The sequence below is a fragment of the Zingiber officinale genome, chromosome 8B (assembly GCF_018446385.1).
Source record: "Zingiber officinale cultivar Zhangliang chromosome 8B, Zo_v1.1, whole genome shotgun sequence".
In the NCBI taxonomy this organism is placed as follows: Eukaryota; Viridiplantae; Streptophyta; class Magnoliopsida; order Zingiberales; family Zingiberaceae; genus Zingiber; species Zingiber officinale.
This window is the reverse complement of record NC_056001.1, coordinates 34325636-34339516: the sequence shown is the minus strand read 5'-3', so window position 1 is coordinate 34339516 and position 13881 is coordinate 34325636. Positions and strand designations below refer to the sequence as shown.

The following is a 13881-nucleotide window of genomic DNA, read 5'->3' as shown; positions in this document are numbered from 1 at the left end:
ACCAGTGGTTTATGTAAAAATGATAAGTGTTTATATTTTGTGTTTGTTTTATATTTCTATTGTGTGTTAATACAATTATAGAATTGAGCAAATCAAATGAAAAATTAGCCATTCACTCCCATTTATCTTCATTAATCGATCCAACATATTGAATTTCCAAGCCATTGAGCATGTTGTCTTAAGCATGCTAAGTCATCATTACCACTCAACCTTGTCGAGTTACACACTTCTCGAGCTTTGTATGTGTCTTGCTAAGTTTCTACATAACTCAAACACATACACACAAACATACAATCGAAGTTAAACTCATTGCACAAACATCACAACAATGGTCAAAGCTAACCATTGAGGGCACGATTGCACTAATAGATATATAGGCTTAAAGAACTCAAAAAACAAAAACAAAAAATTTAAAACCATAATGAGAGTCAACATGATTTATAATTGCTACTTATTTTGTGATTTTATAGGTTTAAGTCCATCTGGCATTTGTTTTTTTCAAAACTACAAGACTAGGGGATCTTCTAGGATTACAATAAAGGAATGACTAATATGAGGGCAAAGCATATAAGACAAATATAACCCTAAAAAGTTCTCTTGATGAATTAAAATCCTTAACTCTTCATTGTAAAACCTTTCAAGCATTTTTTGCAATGACATTTGATGGATTGTTCACAATGCAAAGATGCCTCCCGTGTAAATTAGTAACTTAAACTTGTCGAGAGGTTGAGACAATCTTATTGGGTGGTGGTTGGAATGACAAAAGCCAAAAAAAAAAAACAAAGAAAGATTCTAAACGGCTATGGGTAATGTGATGTATGAGTGGTGTTTGAGAAAAGACAACATTAGCATGTTTGTTTGTTTGAGGGTTGATCAATTTTTCTTTTTCCTTTTTTTTTATATGCAAGGCTGCCCTTTCAAGTTAATGATTTAGCAGTTTAGATGAGTTTAGGAGCACTCTTTTGATGATAAACTTAAAATTGTACAACTTTTAAATGTTTATTTTTAAAATGAGAGATGTCTTTTTTGTTTTTTTTTAATCTAAGAGGAGAAAAAAATATGATAACGGAATAGTTACACAAGGAAAATTTCCTTAGTTACAAAAATCAAAGGGCAACCTAATTAATTAATAAAAAAAATATTATATATATATATATATATATATATATATATCATTCAGTATAGTTTGTAGATAAAGATTTTTTTGGTGCAATTATATCCTAGGCGTTGAATGTTATTGTTAATAATATTAGTTATCTAAGGTCATATTATTAACCTACAGGAACAATGGCAAAAAGGCACTAGCAGAGATCAAGGTGGTGGCACGGGGGCTCATTCGACAGTGGAGGAAGAGGGGCTTCAGCATGGGACAACCGTAGGGCTCATTTAACTGTGGAGACAGAGGGAGTGATGGAAGGAGGCAGGCTGCGGGGGAGATGTTAGGGTTACATAGGATAATTTTGGGAAAAAATTTGATGACTCCGGAATTGTGAAAAACCTTAGGCTTCCAAGGTGTCATGATTTCAGGCTGTATTCCCAAATTGCTAACGTTGCGAGAGTCGTTCATTACTAGGAGTCTCTTATTACTTAAAGCAAACGAGGTTTTTTGTTGATAACCTATCAAACTTATCAACGATAACCCCCTACCAAACACCCCCTAAGAGGCTTGACTTAAAGAGGAGATTGTTGGCATACTCATCCCCTAAGCATTCATGACAAGCATTGTACTTTACAAACTATTGGTAAAAGGTTCAAGTTAGGGTTAAGCATAGCCGAGCTGGTACTTGGGTTGTAGATTGCTACAACTTCAGCTTCAGCTATCTGATTTGATAAGTGCCAAGTATGCAAGTATAGAAATTGATAAGAATTGTAGGTTGGCAAAGTCCATGTTGGTTAAGGTAATTGGAAATTTAGCGGATGTGAAAAAGTTCAACAAGTGTTGGTAAAAATTCAAGAGGTTCTTGGTAGATGAGGATCTCTTGGAAGAGTGAACTCTTGATAGATGTGGAAAGTATTGACAAAAGTCCAAGTGTTGGTCGCATAGACCGCGAAAGCTTAAGTTGTATCACATATTTTAGCAATTTTCTTCAAAATTGTCCATCATGCAATTCTATATTGAAAATAATAACAAGTATGTAAAAAAGCATACCGTGACAAGATTTGTGATCTTAAGTATAACCTATAGTGCAGAATCCTTGACACCGTAGTTCTTCCACACCTGCTCTCTAGTACCAATGAACGGACATATGGGTCTCTCAACTATTTGACCTTCCTTATCACTCAAAAGCATTGATTTTATTATTGTAATCTCCCAATTTATTATTTTTTTAACTCTTGAGAAGAAAGGAAGTATATTTTACTTGGTATGATTATTAAGAATTTTCTTAAAATCATAATCTATCCGATCTTTCCATATCACTAATATATATTTTATATATAATAATATTCACCTTCCATACAATAATGTGATGAACATGTGATATAAGAGAAGATACGATATCTACACAATTTTATATATAATTCATAAATGTACCATATATATATGTATGTTAATTATATCCAAAAATTTACCTTCCTTTTTCTTATTTTATTATAAGACAATAATTATCATGAATTATGGATTTATTTTACAATTCCATATATATATATATATATATATATATATATATATATATATATATATATATATATATATATATATCATTCACTCCCTTTTGAAGGAGTGTTTGATGTGAATGGTGATGGGAATAAAATCTCTTCCATAATCCTTTTATTATGTCCTTTGAGTTCAAATGTTCATCCAACAAACATTGAAAAGGTAAATATTAATAAGTCAAAACTTATTAAGTGGAATGGATATAATTTTGTGATCTTTATCACAAAATAATAAAATTCAATTAATTCAAAAAATTGATTGAACGGTAGAAAATATAAAATTATAAAAGGAAATATTTTTCATTTATAATTTCTTACCCACCCAATTAAGGATGTGTGGTAACTTAAAATTCAATAATTTTAAGTTAATAAATCTAATACTTTTATCATAGGTGTTCAATGTAATTAGGAGATAGCATGGGGAGCTATGAACCTATAATCTCGAGCTCCAATAATATTGATTAAATTAAACTCTTTAATTAGTATGCCAATATCATTAATTCTAAAGTTACTCCACTATAAGTTTGGAATTGCACTCTTGAAATTATAGATAGCAAATTATTCAAGAGTAAGGAATAATCCATTAATATAGTCGTTACATATAACTTGATCCTCCATTAATAGTTCATAATCAAAGCTATGTAATTTTCGTTAACCTCTTTAATTATATTTTTTTCCTTAAGTCCCATTGATTTTCTAATGAATAATATATTTATGATCTGATCACACTCTTATTATTCAAATCTCAAATCAACACTTAAGCGAACTGGTCATCTGATTTCTTTATGAAGAAATGTATTCCATCTTGTATATTAATATTTCTGGCTATTTATTTTATTATATTTCTAATATATCAAGATTATTTGACACTATCTTATTTGTGTCATCACTTTATAAGTAAAAAAAATATATAATATTATAAATAAGAGTCTATTAATTATGTAGAATTAAGATCAATTCATATATGAGAATGATTAATAATAAATAATCTATTTATCACAGAATTAATTTACTAGAGATTTAAAATTAATCATGTTCCAGTCCTATATAATCAAATTATATAAAGTGTTTTCATTACAATAATCTCATTATCAACAATAGGATAAAATTGTTTCATTTGGAATGTAATGAACCACGCTAGTAATTTTAAATTAAAGATCTCAACTTTAATTTCTAATTACGGGTAAATTAGATCATCATACTTTAAATATTATCCTCTTGTATATAACGTTTTATATATAATATTTAAAGTCATACAATAATAATTTAGGGATTTTTGATATTTATAAAATATCTATAACATGCAAGCAAAGAATTATTATTAAAAAATTTATCAAATAAAATTAGAACATTTCTTTATGAGTATATATCCTATCACCAAGATATTCTTGGACGATAGGCAAGTTTTGAAGGAGTGGAGTCATGACATATGTAAAAAAGTTGAACAGGTATTATTAGAAATCCAAGAGGTCTTTGCTAAGATGATGAAATTCATGAGTGAACTCTTAGCAAATTGATTATGCAGGGAGATCTCCATGTCTATGTGGATGTTGGTTCAATGGCTACCTCCTCCGTGTTAACCTAGGGACGGGTTAACTGGGGCGCTGGGAGCGAACGAATCGTCTTTTGCCACATGTTAGTTCAATGGCTTAAAAACTTAGATTGAGCATAAATCAAGCTAGATCAAGCTCGGCAAGCTTGGTACTCTAAAAGGTTGGAGAGCTTCCGGGATTATGGTGCAGCGGCAGATCATCCAGACACCCGTAGTTGATGAATTTGTAGGAATTTTTCCTTCAAATGAGGCACGCAACTAAAGGATGCTGGGCTCTTGGACTACCCTCTATGAGTGCTTCCCGATTTATCTTGGTGGTTGATGAAAAACTTCTATAAGGTCGGATCGATCATCCCAAACTCAACGTTATCCAACTTAATTAATCATATTTTTTTCTAAAGGGTTGGAGACTCGTTGAGAAAAACTCAAGGGAGGAGCGTTGTATCTTATTTTCTCAAGGCCTTTATGATGACATGTGAAATGAGTGATGATGAGTAAATGCCACTTTTGGGTATTTTTTTTTATTTAGGTGTATATTTAATTAGAAAATAGTTGTTCTGGGTTTTAGTCGATGAATAAATTTAAAATTGAATAGATTCAATTGACTAGAGAATTTACTGAACAACCGAGTCGACTCAGTAATTGATTGTTGGCTTGTTGTTCATGGGCATAAATATTATGTTCTAACTTGAGTAAATTGAAGGATAATTCAGTCGGCTAACATGGCTTGATTCGATTGTCTTTGCATTTCAATTGACTGGAATGGTCATGAGTTAACTCAAGATTTTCTCTTTGTAGAATAAGGTGGTTCATGGCTACAAGAATTGAGTCAATTAGGATGCAGAGTCGACCAAAATTATATTAATAATGAAAATTTTGAAAATGTCATGAATTTTTCTAAGTGAACTAAAGGATGATTGAATCGACTAAAGACATAATTGTAAGAAGGAAATGTAAAAGATATATATATATATATATACAGAATTGTTATGCTGCGGACAAAGCTGATAAAATATATATATATATATATATATATATATATATATATATATATATATATATATTAGAGCCTTTTACGTATACGGTTATTTAATTTTTTAATATAATATTTTCTCTTTTTTTTTATTATTTCTTCCTTCGTTCTCGCTACAGACTCACCACGCCTCGCTCGTCACCTCGCCGCACCTCATCACCGCACCTTGCGCCGCCTCATCACCGCTGGCCACCCGCCCGTAACGCTCTACCCTCCTGCGATATATGAAAGGACGGTGAAGTGATGCTGCTCGCCATCATCCTCTCTCCTTCCTTGAATCGGTCCTTTTTTCTTCCTCGCTTTAGGGTTTGATATCATATTTGCTTTTCGATGCCTCACTGCTCCCAGCTTTGGATCCTCTTCAGTGGATTTGAGGTCAAGTATTGCAGATAGCTAGTAATGCATTCGTCCGCTCTCGATCGATATGCCTTTTTTTTTTGGGTTTTTGATTGTGGTACTGAGAGGATGATTGCTGCAGCTTGCGATAATGGATGCCTCGCTTTCTGCTGCTGGCAGATGTGCTTGTTTGACAACGAGAGAGAGCACGCCGGTCACGTTCAAATTCCGGCGTGGTCACGTCCGGAATCCATCGTGATTGTCGCGCGCATGCCCAACACGGCTCTGATCACGCCGGATCGTGGCTAGAATCGAGGCTCAGCCTAGCGGGTGGCCGGCGGCCAGGAGGGTGGCCGGAAGTCGAGCGGGTGGCCAGCGGTGACGAGGTGCGGCGAGGCGCGGCAACAAGGTGCGGTGTGCATGTAGCGAGAACGAACAAGCAGAAGAAATAAAAAGCGAGAACGAACAAGCGAGAACGAACATGCACGGTGACGAGGTGCGATGTGCATGCGCGGCGACGAGGTGTTGGGCAGGATTCCGGTCGCCTGCCCAACATGGACGCGCGTCCGGAATCCCTCGTGATCGTCGCATGCCCAACACGGCCATGATCATGGCTGGAATCGAGGCGTGGTGAGTCTGTAGCGAGAACGAAGGAAGAAATAAAAAAAAAGAGAGAGAAAATATTGTATTAAAAAATTAAATAAGGTGACATGGTAGGTCCGTAAGAATATGTAGGATAGAGTCCGTAGTATAATAATTATATATATATATATATATAGTATTGATATTGTGCGCGTCGCGCACAATATCAACGTCTTTTTTATTTATTTTTTTTAAAATTTTAAATTAAAAAATAATTAAAAATTTCTTTACGATTTTATTTATAGGGTTCAGGCTTTTGGTATAGTGTTAAAGTTATTTTTTTTTTTAGATTTTACCTATAGGATTTAGGCTTTCTAATTAGGTTATAATGTTTGGTTTAAAAAAAAAATTAAAATAAAATTAATTTAAGTATTTATTGAGTATTGTAATGTGTTTAGGGGATATATCTATATATTAAATTTTAAATAAGGAAATGTTGAATTTTTTAAATTCAAAAAACTAAAAAAAAAATTAAAAAAATAAATAAATAACACTGATATTGTGCGCGACGCACAGTCGCATATGAGATTTCAAAGAATATGACTCACCTTAAGAGTTAGTAAAATAAAAATTTGAGATTTTGAATCATATTAAAATTTTATATTACCTTTAACTTTTTTTTATTTTATTTATCTTTGTTGTTTACGTATTTGATATTTAATTGCTAATATATAATTGAGACTTGCATTTGCAATAATATTTTTTTTATAACTCTCAAAAAGATTAAAGTCGAGCATTTGTTTTAAATAATATAATATAGAATTTATTTTTTATAATTTTATTTAAAAAAAACATTTATCATCGACTTTTAACTCTAAGATATGCAAAATTAATAATTATTTATTAGTTTATTTATTAAAAAAAATCACATACGAGAGTTGACCTTCATAGTTTGATATTAATCCGATTATAATATTTGTTTTAAATGAATAATAAAATGTCGGCTTATTGATTTCGGCTTTCCTGCATCTGCTGTGTTGGGGCCTGGGGGCCGAGATGGCGGACACGAACGGAGCCCCTTTGCCGCCGGAGGAGGAGGCGATGGTCGATTCCGACGAGCACATCCCATTCTCCGGCAATCGCACAGACGAAGGTGCGAAAAGCAAGAACAAGGTGGTGGTTGTGATGGGAGCGACTGGGGCAGGGAAGTCGCGCCTGGCCATCGATCTCGCCTCACACTTATCCGGCGTGGAGATCGTCAACGCCGACTCTATGCAAGTCTACCGAGGCCTCGACGTCCTCACTAACAAAGTTCCCGTCCCTGAACGCAATGGTTTGCTGTCTTCCTCCTCTTTACCCTAACGATGTAAGTTGTGGTTCGTTGAACCCTCTTCAAAAATTTATGCAAGTAAAGAAGCTCTCTTGTTTAAACTTTAGGAGTTCCGCATCATCTGCTAGGTTGTATTGATCCGTCTGTTGGATTCACTTCCAGAGATTTCCGTGATCTGGCGATTCCAGTAAGTCTTGAGGTTTTTATAGTCTTTGTATATGCGCTTTATGCAATATATTACGTCTTTTATTAGTTTTTTTTGGTACAAAGATTATAGATGACGTTCTGTTACGTGAGGGCCTCCCGGTTGTCGTTGGGGGTACGAATTACTACATTCAGGTACGTTAATTTTAGAAAATCGTTCATCTTAGCATTCTAATTCTAGTTTCTTCTAAGTATTGTTTCTGTTTGATAGGCTCTTGTGAGCCCATTCCTTGCGGATGATCTAGTGGAAGATGTGGCAGCATGCTCACGGGATGAACCTCGAGGTGATATGAGATAGCTTCGTTTGTTCTGTGCTGTGAATCCTTTTAGAAGCCGTATTTGCCATGTTTACTGCCTTTTTTGCTGTTTTAACTTCTGCGGTTCAGAAAACTGTGGAATTGATAAAATTGCTAGCTTTGAGCGGCTGAAGGAGGTTGATCCAGTTGCTGCGAACAGAATCCATCCAAATGACCACAGAAAAGTAAATCCCTTATCAGCAATTTCCTTTTTTGTCCTCCATTAATTGTTTTTTTTTCTAAGTAGTGCTTTCCTTTGTTGATCTTTTGATGGTTCATTCATATACATATACTTGAAAACAATGTTAATGATCATTTATGCCTTTAGTGTTTTCTAAGAGATACTTGCAATATAACAAATTTTAAAGAAAAATTTATTAGAACCAAAAATATTTTAAACTCCAAAATCTTATCCAGAAAACTTGAGAGAGAGCTTGTTGAAAAGGCTGAGAGCTTAGAATGAGTAGGCCAAACAGGCTAGGTGGGTTGATTCGATGGCCAGAGTTTCCTGCACCAATTTGCCCTTTATCAGATCATCTATTTATCCATCTAGCCATACTTATCCATCCCTTCATTTTTTTCATCCTTTGAAATAAACAGAGCTAGAACCAATTAGAAGTAGCAGAATTGGTGTAGAAAGCAGACCCTTGCAAGGAATTGCTTATCATTGTTCTACTACCATGTTACAAGAGGTTTGAGAGAGATGCTTATGTTTTATTGGAATTCTCTTCCTTTGTACATTAGATAATTAAATCATTTGCCTCTGAATGTGAGCACATTCAGTATGGACTTTTATGACTTAAAGGGCTTCTATTGGGCAGCTGCATTTATTGTAGGGCAGCCATATGGTGTAGGTTGTCCACAAACTATCTAACAGTCAGCATAGTTCATGTCAGATTGCATTTGAAAACTGAGTAATAGTTCATAGAACAACTACTCCTTTCCCTTTATGGTTGGCAATACATTTAATCAGTTTAAATCCTTAATTGTTATCCCGTAATGCTGTTTTTGTTTTGCTGTTTTGCGTTAATTAGCATCTGGATGTTTTTCTTTCTTTATACAATAAAAATAACACTATAATGTTTATCTTCCTTTTTTATGTTTGTGTTTTTTCCCCATTTTTTGTTGAACAAAACTTGCATGTTTTCTTTAATGTGTGTTGAACTTGCCAATCTTGCGCATGAGGCATGATTTTCCTTGTGTTTGTCTGTATAAATTATCCATGGCATGAAAATATCAAGGTGCCCATTTTTTATGCCTATTAGTTTTTTTACTCATGTATTTATATATTAGTTTTAATTTCTAAATTTCTCTCTTATTAATTTTTTAGGATTTGTGCAGATAAAACGTTATTTGGACTTGTATGAAAGCTCTGGTGTCCGGCCTAGTAATCTTTTTCAGGGAAAGAATGCTGAGGTATACAACAAATTGGGAAACACAAATTCCCACTGTTGTTTTTGCTCCATTGCTTCTGTGACATTCTGCACTTTGATGCATATGCAGTGTACTGTGCCTGTTTGCATCTTCTCCTATTAATTTTAGGAAAGCATCTATTATTGTAAATATTTGAAAATAAACTAAGTTGCAATGGAACGGTGATCCTTATTTGTTGATCTTTGAATTTTCTTGTGGCATTGCAGAAGAGGGGACGTGCTGATACTTCTAGATATAATTGTTGTTTTATATGGGTGGATGTTTCTCTACCTATACTGGATAGATATGTGGAACAAAGAGTTGACTCCATGCTTGATTCTGGACTGCTGAATGAAGTCTGTGGTATCTACAATCAAAACACAGATTATACCCAAGGCTTATATCAGGCTATTGGTGTCCATGAATTTGGGATGTTTTTTAAAAGCTACTTCTCCATTAAAGAGTCAACTGAGGTCCCATGGCCATACTTCTCAGAGATTGGCGATATGAATGGTGACGTGCTGAAAAAGTTGTTAGCTGAAGCCATAGAGAAGTTAAAATCCAACACATGCAAACTTGTTCGCCGCCAAGTAAACTTGTTTTTTTGTACTATCTTCTAATTGTGAAACTCATGGTTATATATTTTCAAAAAAATATAGAAATTGATCACTATACAAGCTTAAGCTGCATGAATTCTTTTTTCTCAGAAACGACGGCTTAATCAATTGAAGTCAGTTTTTGGATGGAACTTTCACCATGTTGATGCAACAGAAGCTTTTACCTGTCTGCACCGTTATCTCACTTGCTCATTTAATGAATTTTTTTGGAGCTTAAACATCTTTGTTTATATGTAACATGTGTACTCCTACAGCCAACTCGGGTGATCTATGGCAGACGACAGTAGTTGAACCTTGTGCAAAAATTGTGAGAAATTTTTTGGAGGAACCGGGTTCTTTGACCAACAATAAAAAGCTGGGTCATTTCGAGCAAAAGGGTCCAGTTTTAAGGGACTTGTGGACCCAATATATATGTGAGGTAAGTCTATCTTGCTCTTCAACTATATGGTTAATTTTTCTGATACTAGGATGTAAAGCGTTGGTGGACTTGCTCGACAAGCCAATATGAGCTCTATTGTGGTCTTTCTCCATTTACTGGTTCAGGAACTGTTTCATTTTCCTGAAGCTATCTAAAGAATGTTAATGTTTATTCTAATTGCTAATTATATATTTTAAGATACAAATCTAGAGTTCCCAAAGACGGTCAATATATTTTATAATTAGACCAATTCAATCAATCAGGTCCGACAATGGGAACTCAATGCATCTATACTTAAACTTATTTAGAGTAATTTAATGTTTGCATATTACTGGTGATAATGTAATAAGAATCTAATGATGAGACAAGTTCTGTCTAGTCCATCTCAAATAGTTAGGTTTCACCATTTGTTAGTCAATTGAAGTTCTCAATCGACCATTTGGTCGTCATTTGATTTATTTTAGGTACCTTCTGATTAGATGTGAATCAATTGATGTTTAAGAGTATTTATTCTCACGAAATTGAATATAATAAGAATATAATAGGAATAAGTATTAGTTAGGTATATAGAATAACAATTCATACGAGTATTTTTGAGTTTGATGTAAAGAATAGATGAGTTCTAGAGGGAATAAAGATTGTGGAAAATGGTATTCCAGGATCATTAAAGAGCCACAATCCTGGAATTGCTGTTCATTTTGCAAGAAAATGTTGCAAAATCTATCAAGAATGGAACAAATATTTCAACCAACCAAATTACACAGTAAGTGTTATTATTTCTTTGGCGAACAATGTATACCATTTCAGAGAATGATACTTTTAACTATATAGTGTTCCCATCTTCCACAACATGTTTTTAACTATTTTGTCTTATTTCTGCATTCTTTTTCCAAGAATGCTAATTCAAGTTCAAGGATGCGCCGAGTTAGAATCTTCTTTTAATTCAACTCAGTTTAGTCTCGAAATAACCTCTTGTAAAGTAGGATATGGCTGCATATAATACCATTCCTCGGAATTCTACATTGAAGGGGTTTCGTGCAACGAACTGTCCCCTTATACAGGCAACTTTACTCATCGTTTCATGCTCTCTTGGGTTTTCTTAGCATAAATATAGTGATTATGTTTACTTTTGCAGGCGTGTGGCAATCAGGTTTTGCGAGGAGCACATGAATGGGAGCAACATAAGCAAGGTCGTAGGCATAGAAAAAGATTGTTTGGCCTGAAGAAGCAATTCTATATCACCCAACAAGTTAGAACGGTGCCTTAGTTTGTAGGGTCAACTGTCTAGTTATTGTACCTATTCGTGACATGATGATATTCATTTACTTGGTTTTAATTCTTACTATCCCATTTTTAATTTCCTGGATGATGCACCCTGTGGAAGTGATGTGGGCGCTCTGTCCCCTCAGTCACTGACGATACTAATGATATAGGAGGCCGGGGGGCGCTGGAGTGAGCGTATTTTTCTTTTGTCACCATTTACTATACTTTTATTGTATAATTTTTTTTATTTTTTTATTTTAAGTTGCGGATATATCATTTAGGATTTCATCTTTAAAATTTAGATGGGTTATAATATTATATATATAATTTACAGTTATGTAAAATATTACAGAATATTCCTGATTGCTTGTATAAAAATTTAATGGCGCCTTCTTATTTTATAATATTATCTATAAGTAGAGTGATAAAATCATCTATGTAGATCTCTAAGTGTATATGAAAAAATTGGGAGTTGTAATAAGTTGTTAGTCAGTGTCCAACACAAGTGAATATTTTATAAATTGATCTTTCAAATTATTAACTTAATATTAAGTTCGTTGAAAAGAACATGTTGAATGTTATATATATATGTAAGAGATCTTATGTTGTAGGCAGGATAAATATAAATATTACACTAATTTTGATTTTACTAATATCAGTTGTAAAATAAATATTATATTAATATCGATTGTTTTAGATTTGAAATTTGAAATATGAAATATAAGAATGTGATAAAATAATAGAGATAATAAATATGATGATTAGAAAAATTAATATTTTATATATATAAGAAATAAAATACAAAGTAGAAAAGATAGATAATAGGAAATTTTGGTTTTAAGTTATGATATATAAGAGTAAAATAAGAAATGAAGTCAATATTATTTTAGATAGTTCTTTAAAGAATATAGTAGCAAGTAATAAGAGATATATGATTATAATTCTTAAGGTAGTGATAATAAAAAAAATTACTAATGTAATTATCATATATCTATTCAAGTACAATTAGGTATCGATTTTGGAAAGACATAGATAGATGAAGTAATATAAAATAGAGTAATGATATGCAAAGGGAAAAAATCTCAGAGAAAAGTTCAGGGATACATACATAAAATAATGACCAATTATTTTTATTTTTGTGGGTCCCATCATTTTATGTGTCTATCCCTTAAATTATTATTAGAAGGGGAGATTATTAGTATAATCAACCTCGGATCATGATTGACTAAGCTTAGTTTAGATTTCGATGGTTGATCATGTAGGTTAAGATTGATCGGATACTTACTAGTGAAGAAGTCTAAATGTGTCATGATTGATCTAACACTTGATAATTGGAAGTCTAACAGAGAATTAGCAAAGATGAAATCCAAATGGATTACTGTTGACTAGACACTTAGCAATTAAAAGTTTAACAAGGAACTAGCACAGGAAAAATCTATGTGGGTCACGTTTGACCAAACATTTGGTAATATTAAGTGAAGTCCTAACAAGTCATAGAGGACTGAATGTTAGACATGATATAAAAGTCCAAAAAGGTAAAGGAGGATCAAATGTTTAGTAATGATGAAGTCTTGATAGGTCAAGGTTGACTAAATATTAGGCAGGTGAAGTCCGGGCAGGTCAACATTGATCGCATGCTAGCTAGGCAAATAAAGTCTTAGTAGAATAGAGTTGTAAGTACATCGTGGTAGTTTTGATGTAGTCAACCGAATTAAGTTCGGTCCTGTTTGTATTTGATGTCTTGTGTCTAAGTGTGCAGAAAGTTGAAGCACAAGAAGTCGAGCGGAAGACACAACAAACAAGAAGGATGGTACGGGAAGCGAGTCAACGAACTTAGTACATCTGAGGGACGAGGAGCTGCGGAAGAGTACACCGGTGGATGAGAAGAATGCGCCCGACACTTCTGAGGGACGATAAGCCAGAGCGGAAGTCCGCTCAAGGAGAATACCAAAAGATGGATTCGGGTGAGCCTAATTCTGGATGGCCAACATTACCAACATGAAACTGCTGGAGTCTGCTCGCAACTGCTGGAGGTGCCTTTAAGGAGATGGAAGGAGCCTTCGAGTCATCATGGAAGGCGCCTTCAAGCATATGGAAGACGTCTTCAATACCCATTAGTCGAAGATAAAGTTTTATCTTCGACAGATAAAACTTGTCTTATGGAAAACGCCTTGGACCTACT

The 13881-nt window shown here is 33.8% G+C and overlaps 1 protein-coding gene across 2 annotated transcripts; it reads left to right on the top strand.

The window, feature by feature from the left end:
• The first annotated feature begins 7170 nt into the window (after positions 1-7170).
• Positions 7171-11796, top strand: LOC122016227 (tRNA dimethylallyltransferase 2-like). 2 transcript variants are annotated; one of them, XM_042573459.1, is made up of 10 exons: positions 7171-7491; positions 7596-7675; positions 7759-7827; positions 7904-7976; positions 8079-8173; positions 9330-9404; positions 9629-9991; positions 10109-10184; positions 10273-10436; positions 11572-11796. In XM_042573459.1, the coding sequence occupies exons 1-10, from the start codon at positions 7215-7217 to the stop codon at positions 11701-11703; spliced, it is 1404 nt and encodes a 467-aa protein (XP_042429393.1). In that variant the 5' UTR covers positions 7171-7214; the 3' UTR covers positions 11704-11796. The 2 variants fall into 2 exon arrangements, with proteins under 2 accessions (XP_042429393.1, XP_042429394.1); XM_042573460.1 differs by lacking the exon at positions 11572-11796 and adding an exon at positions 11096-11497.
• The last annotated feature ends 2085 nt before the right edge of the window (positions 11797-13881 follow it).

Coding starts and splice junctions, on each gene's coding strand:
- LOC122016227 (XM_042573459.1), top strand. CDS start 7,215: ATGGCGGACACGAACGGAGCCCCTTTGCCGCCGGAGGAGGAGGCGATG. Junction 7,492..7,595: donor TCCCGTCCCTGAACGCAATG/GTTTGCTGTCTT, acceptor TTTAAACTTTAG/GAGTTCCGCATCATCTGCTA. Junction 7,676..7,758: donor TCCGTGATCTGGCGATTCCA/GTAAGTCTTGAG, acceptor TTTGGTACAAAG/ATTATAGATGACGTTCTGTT.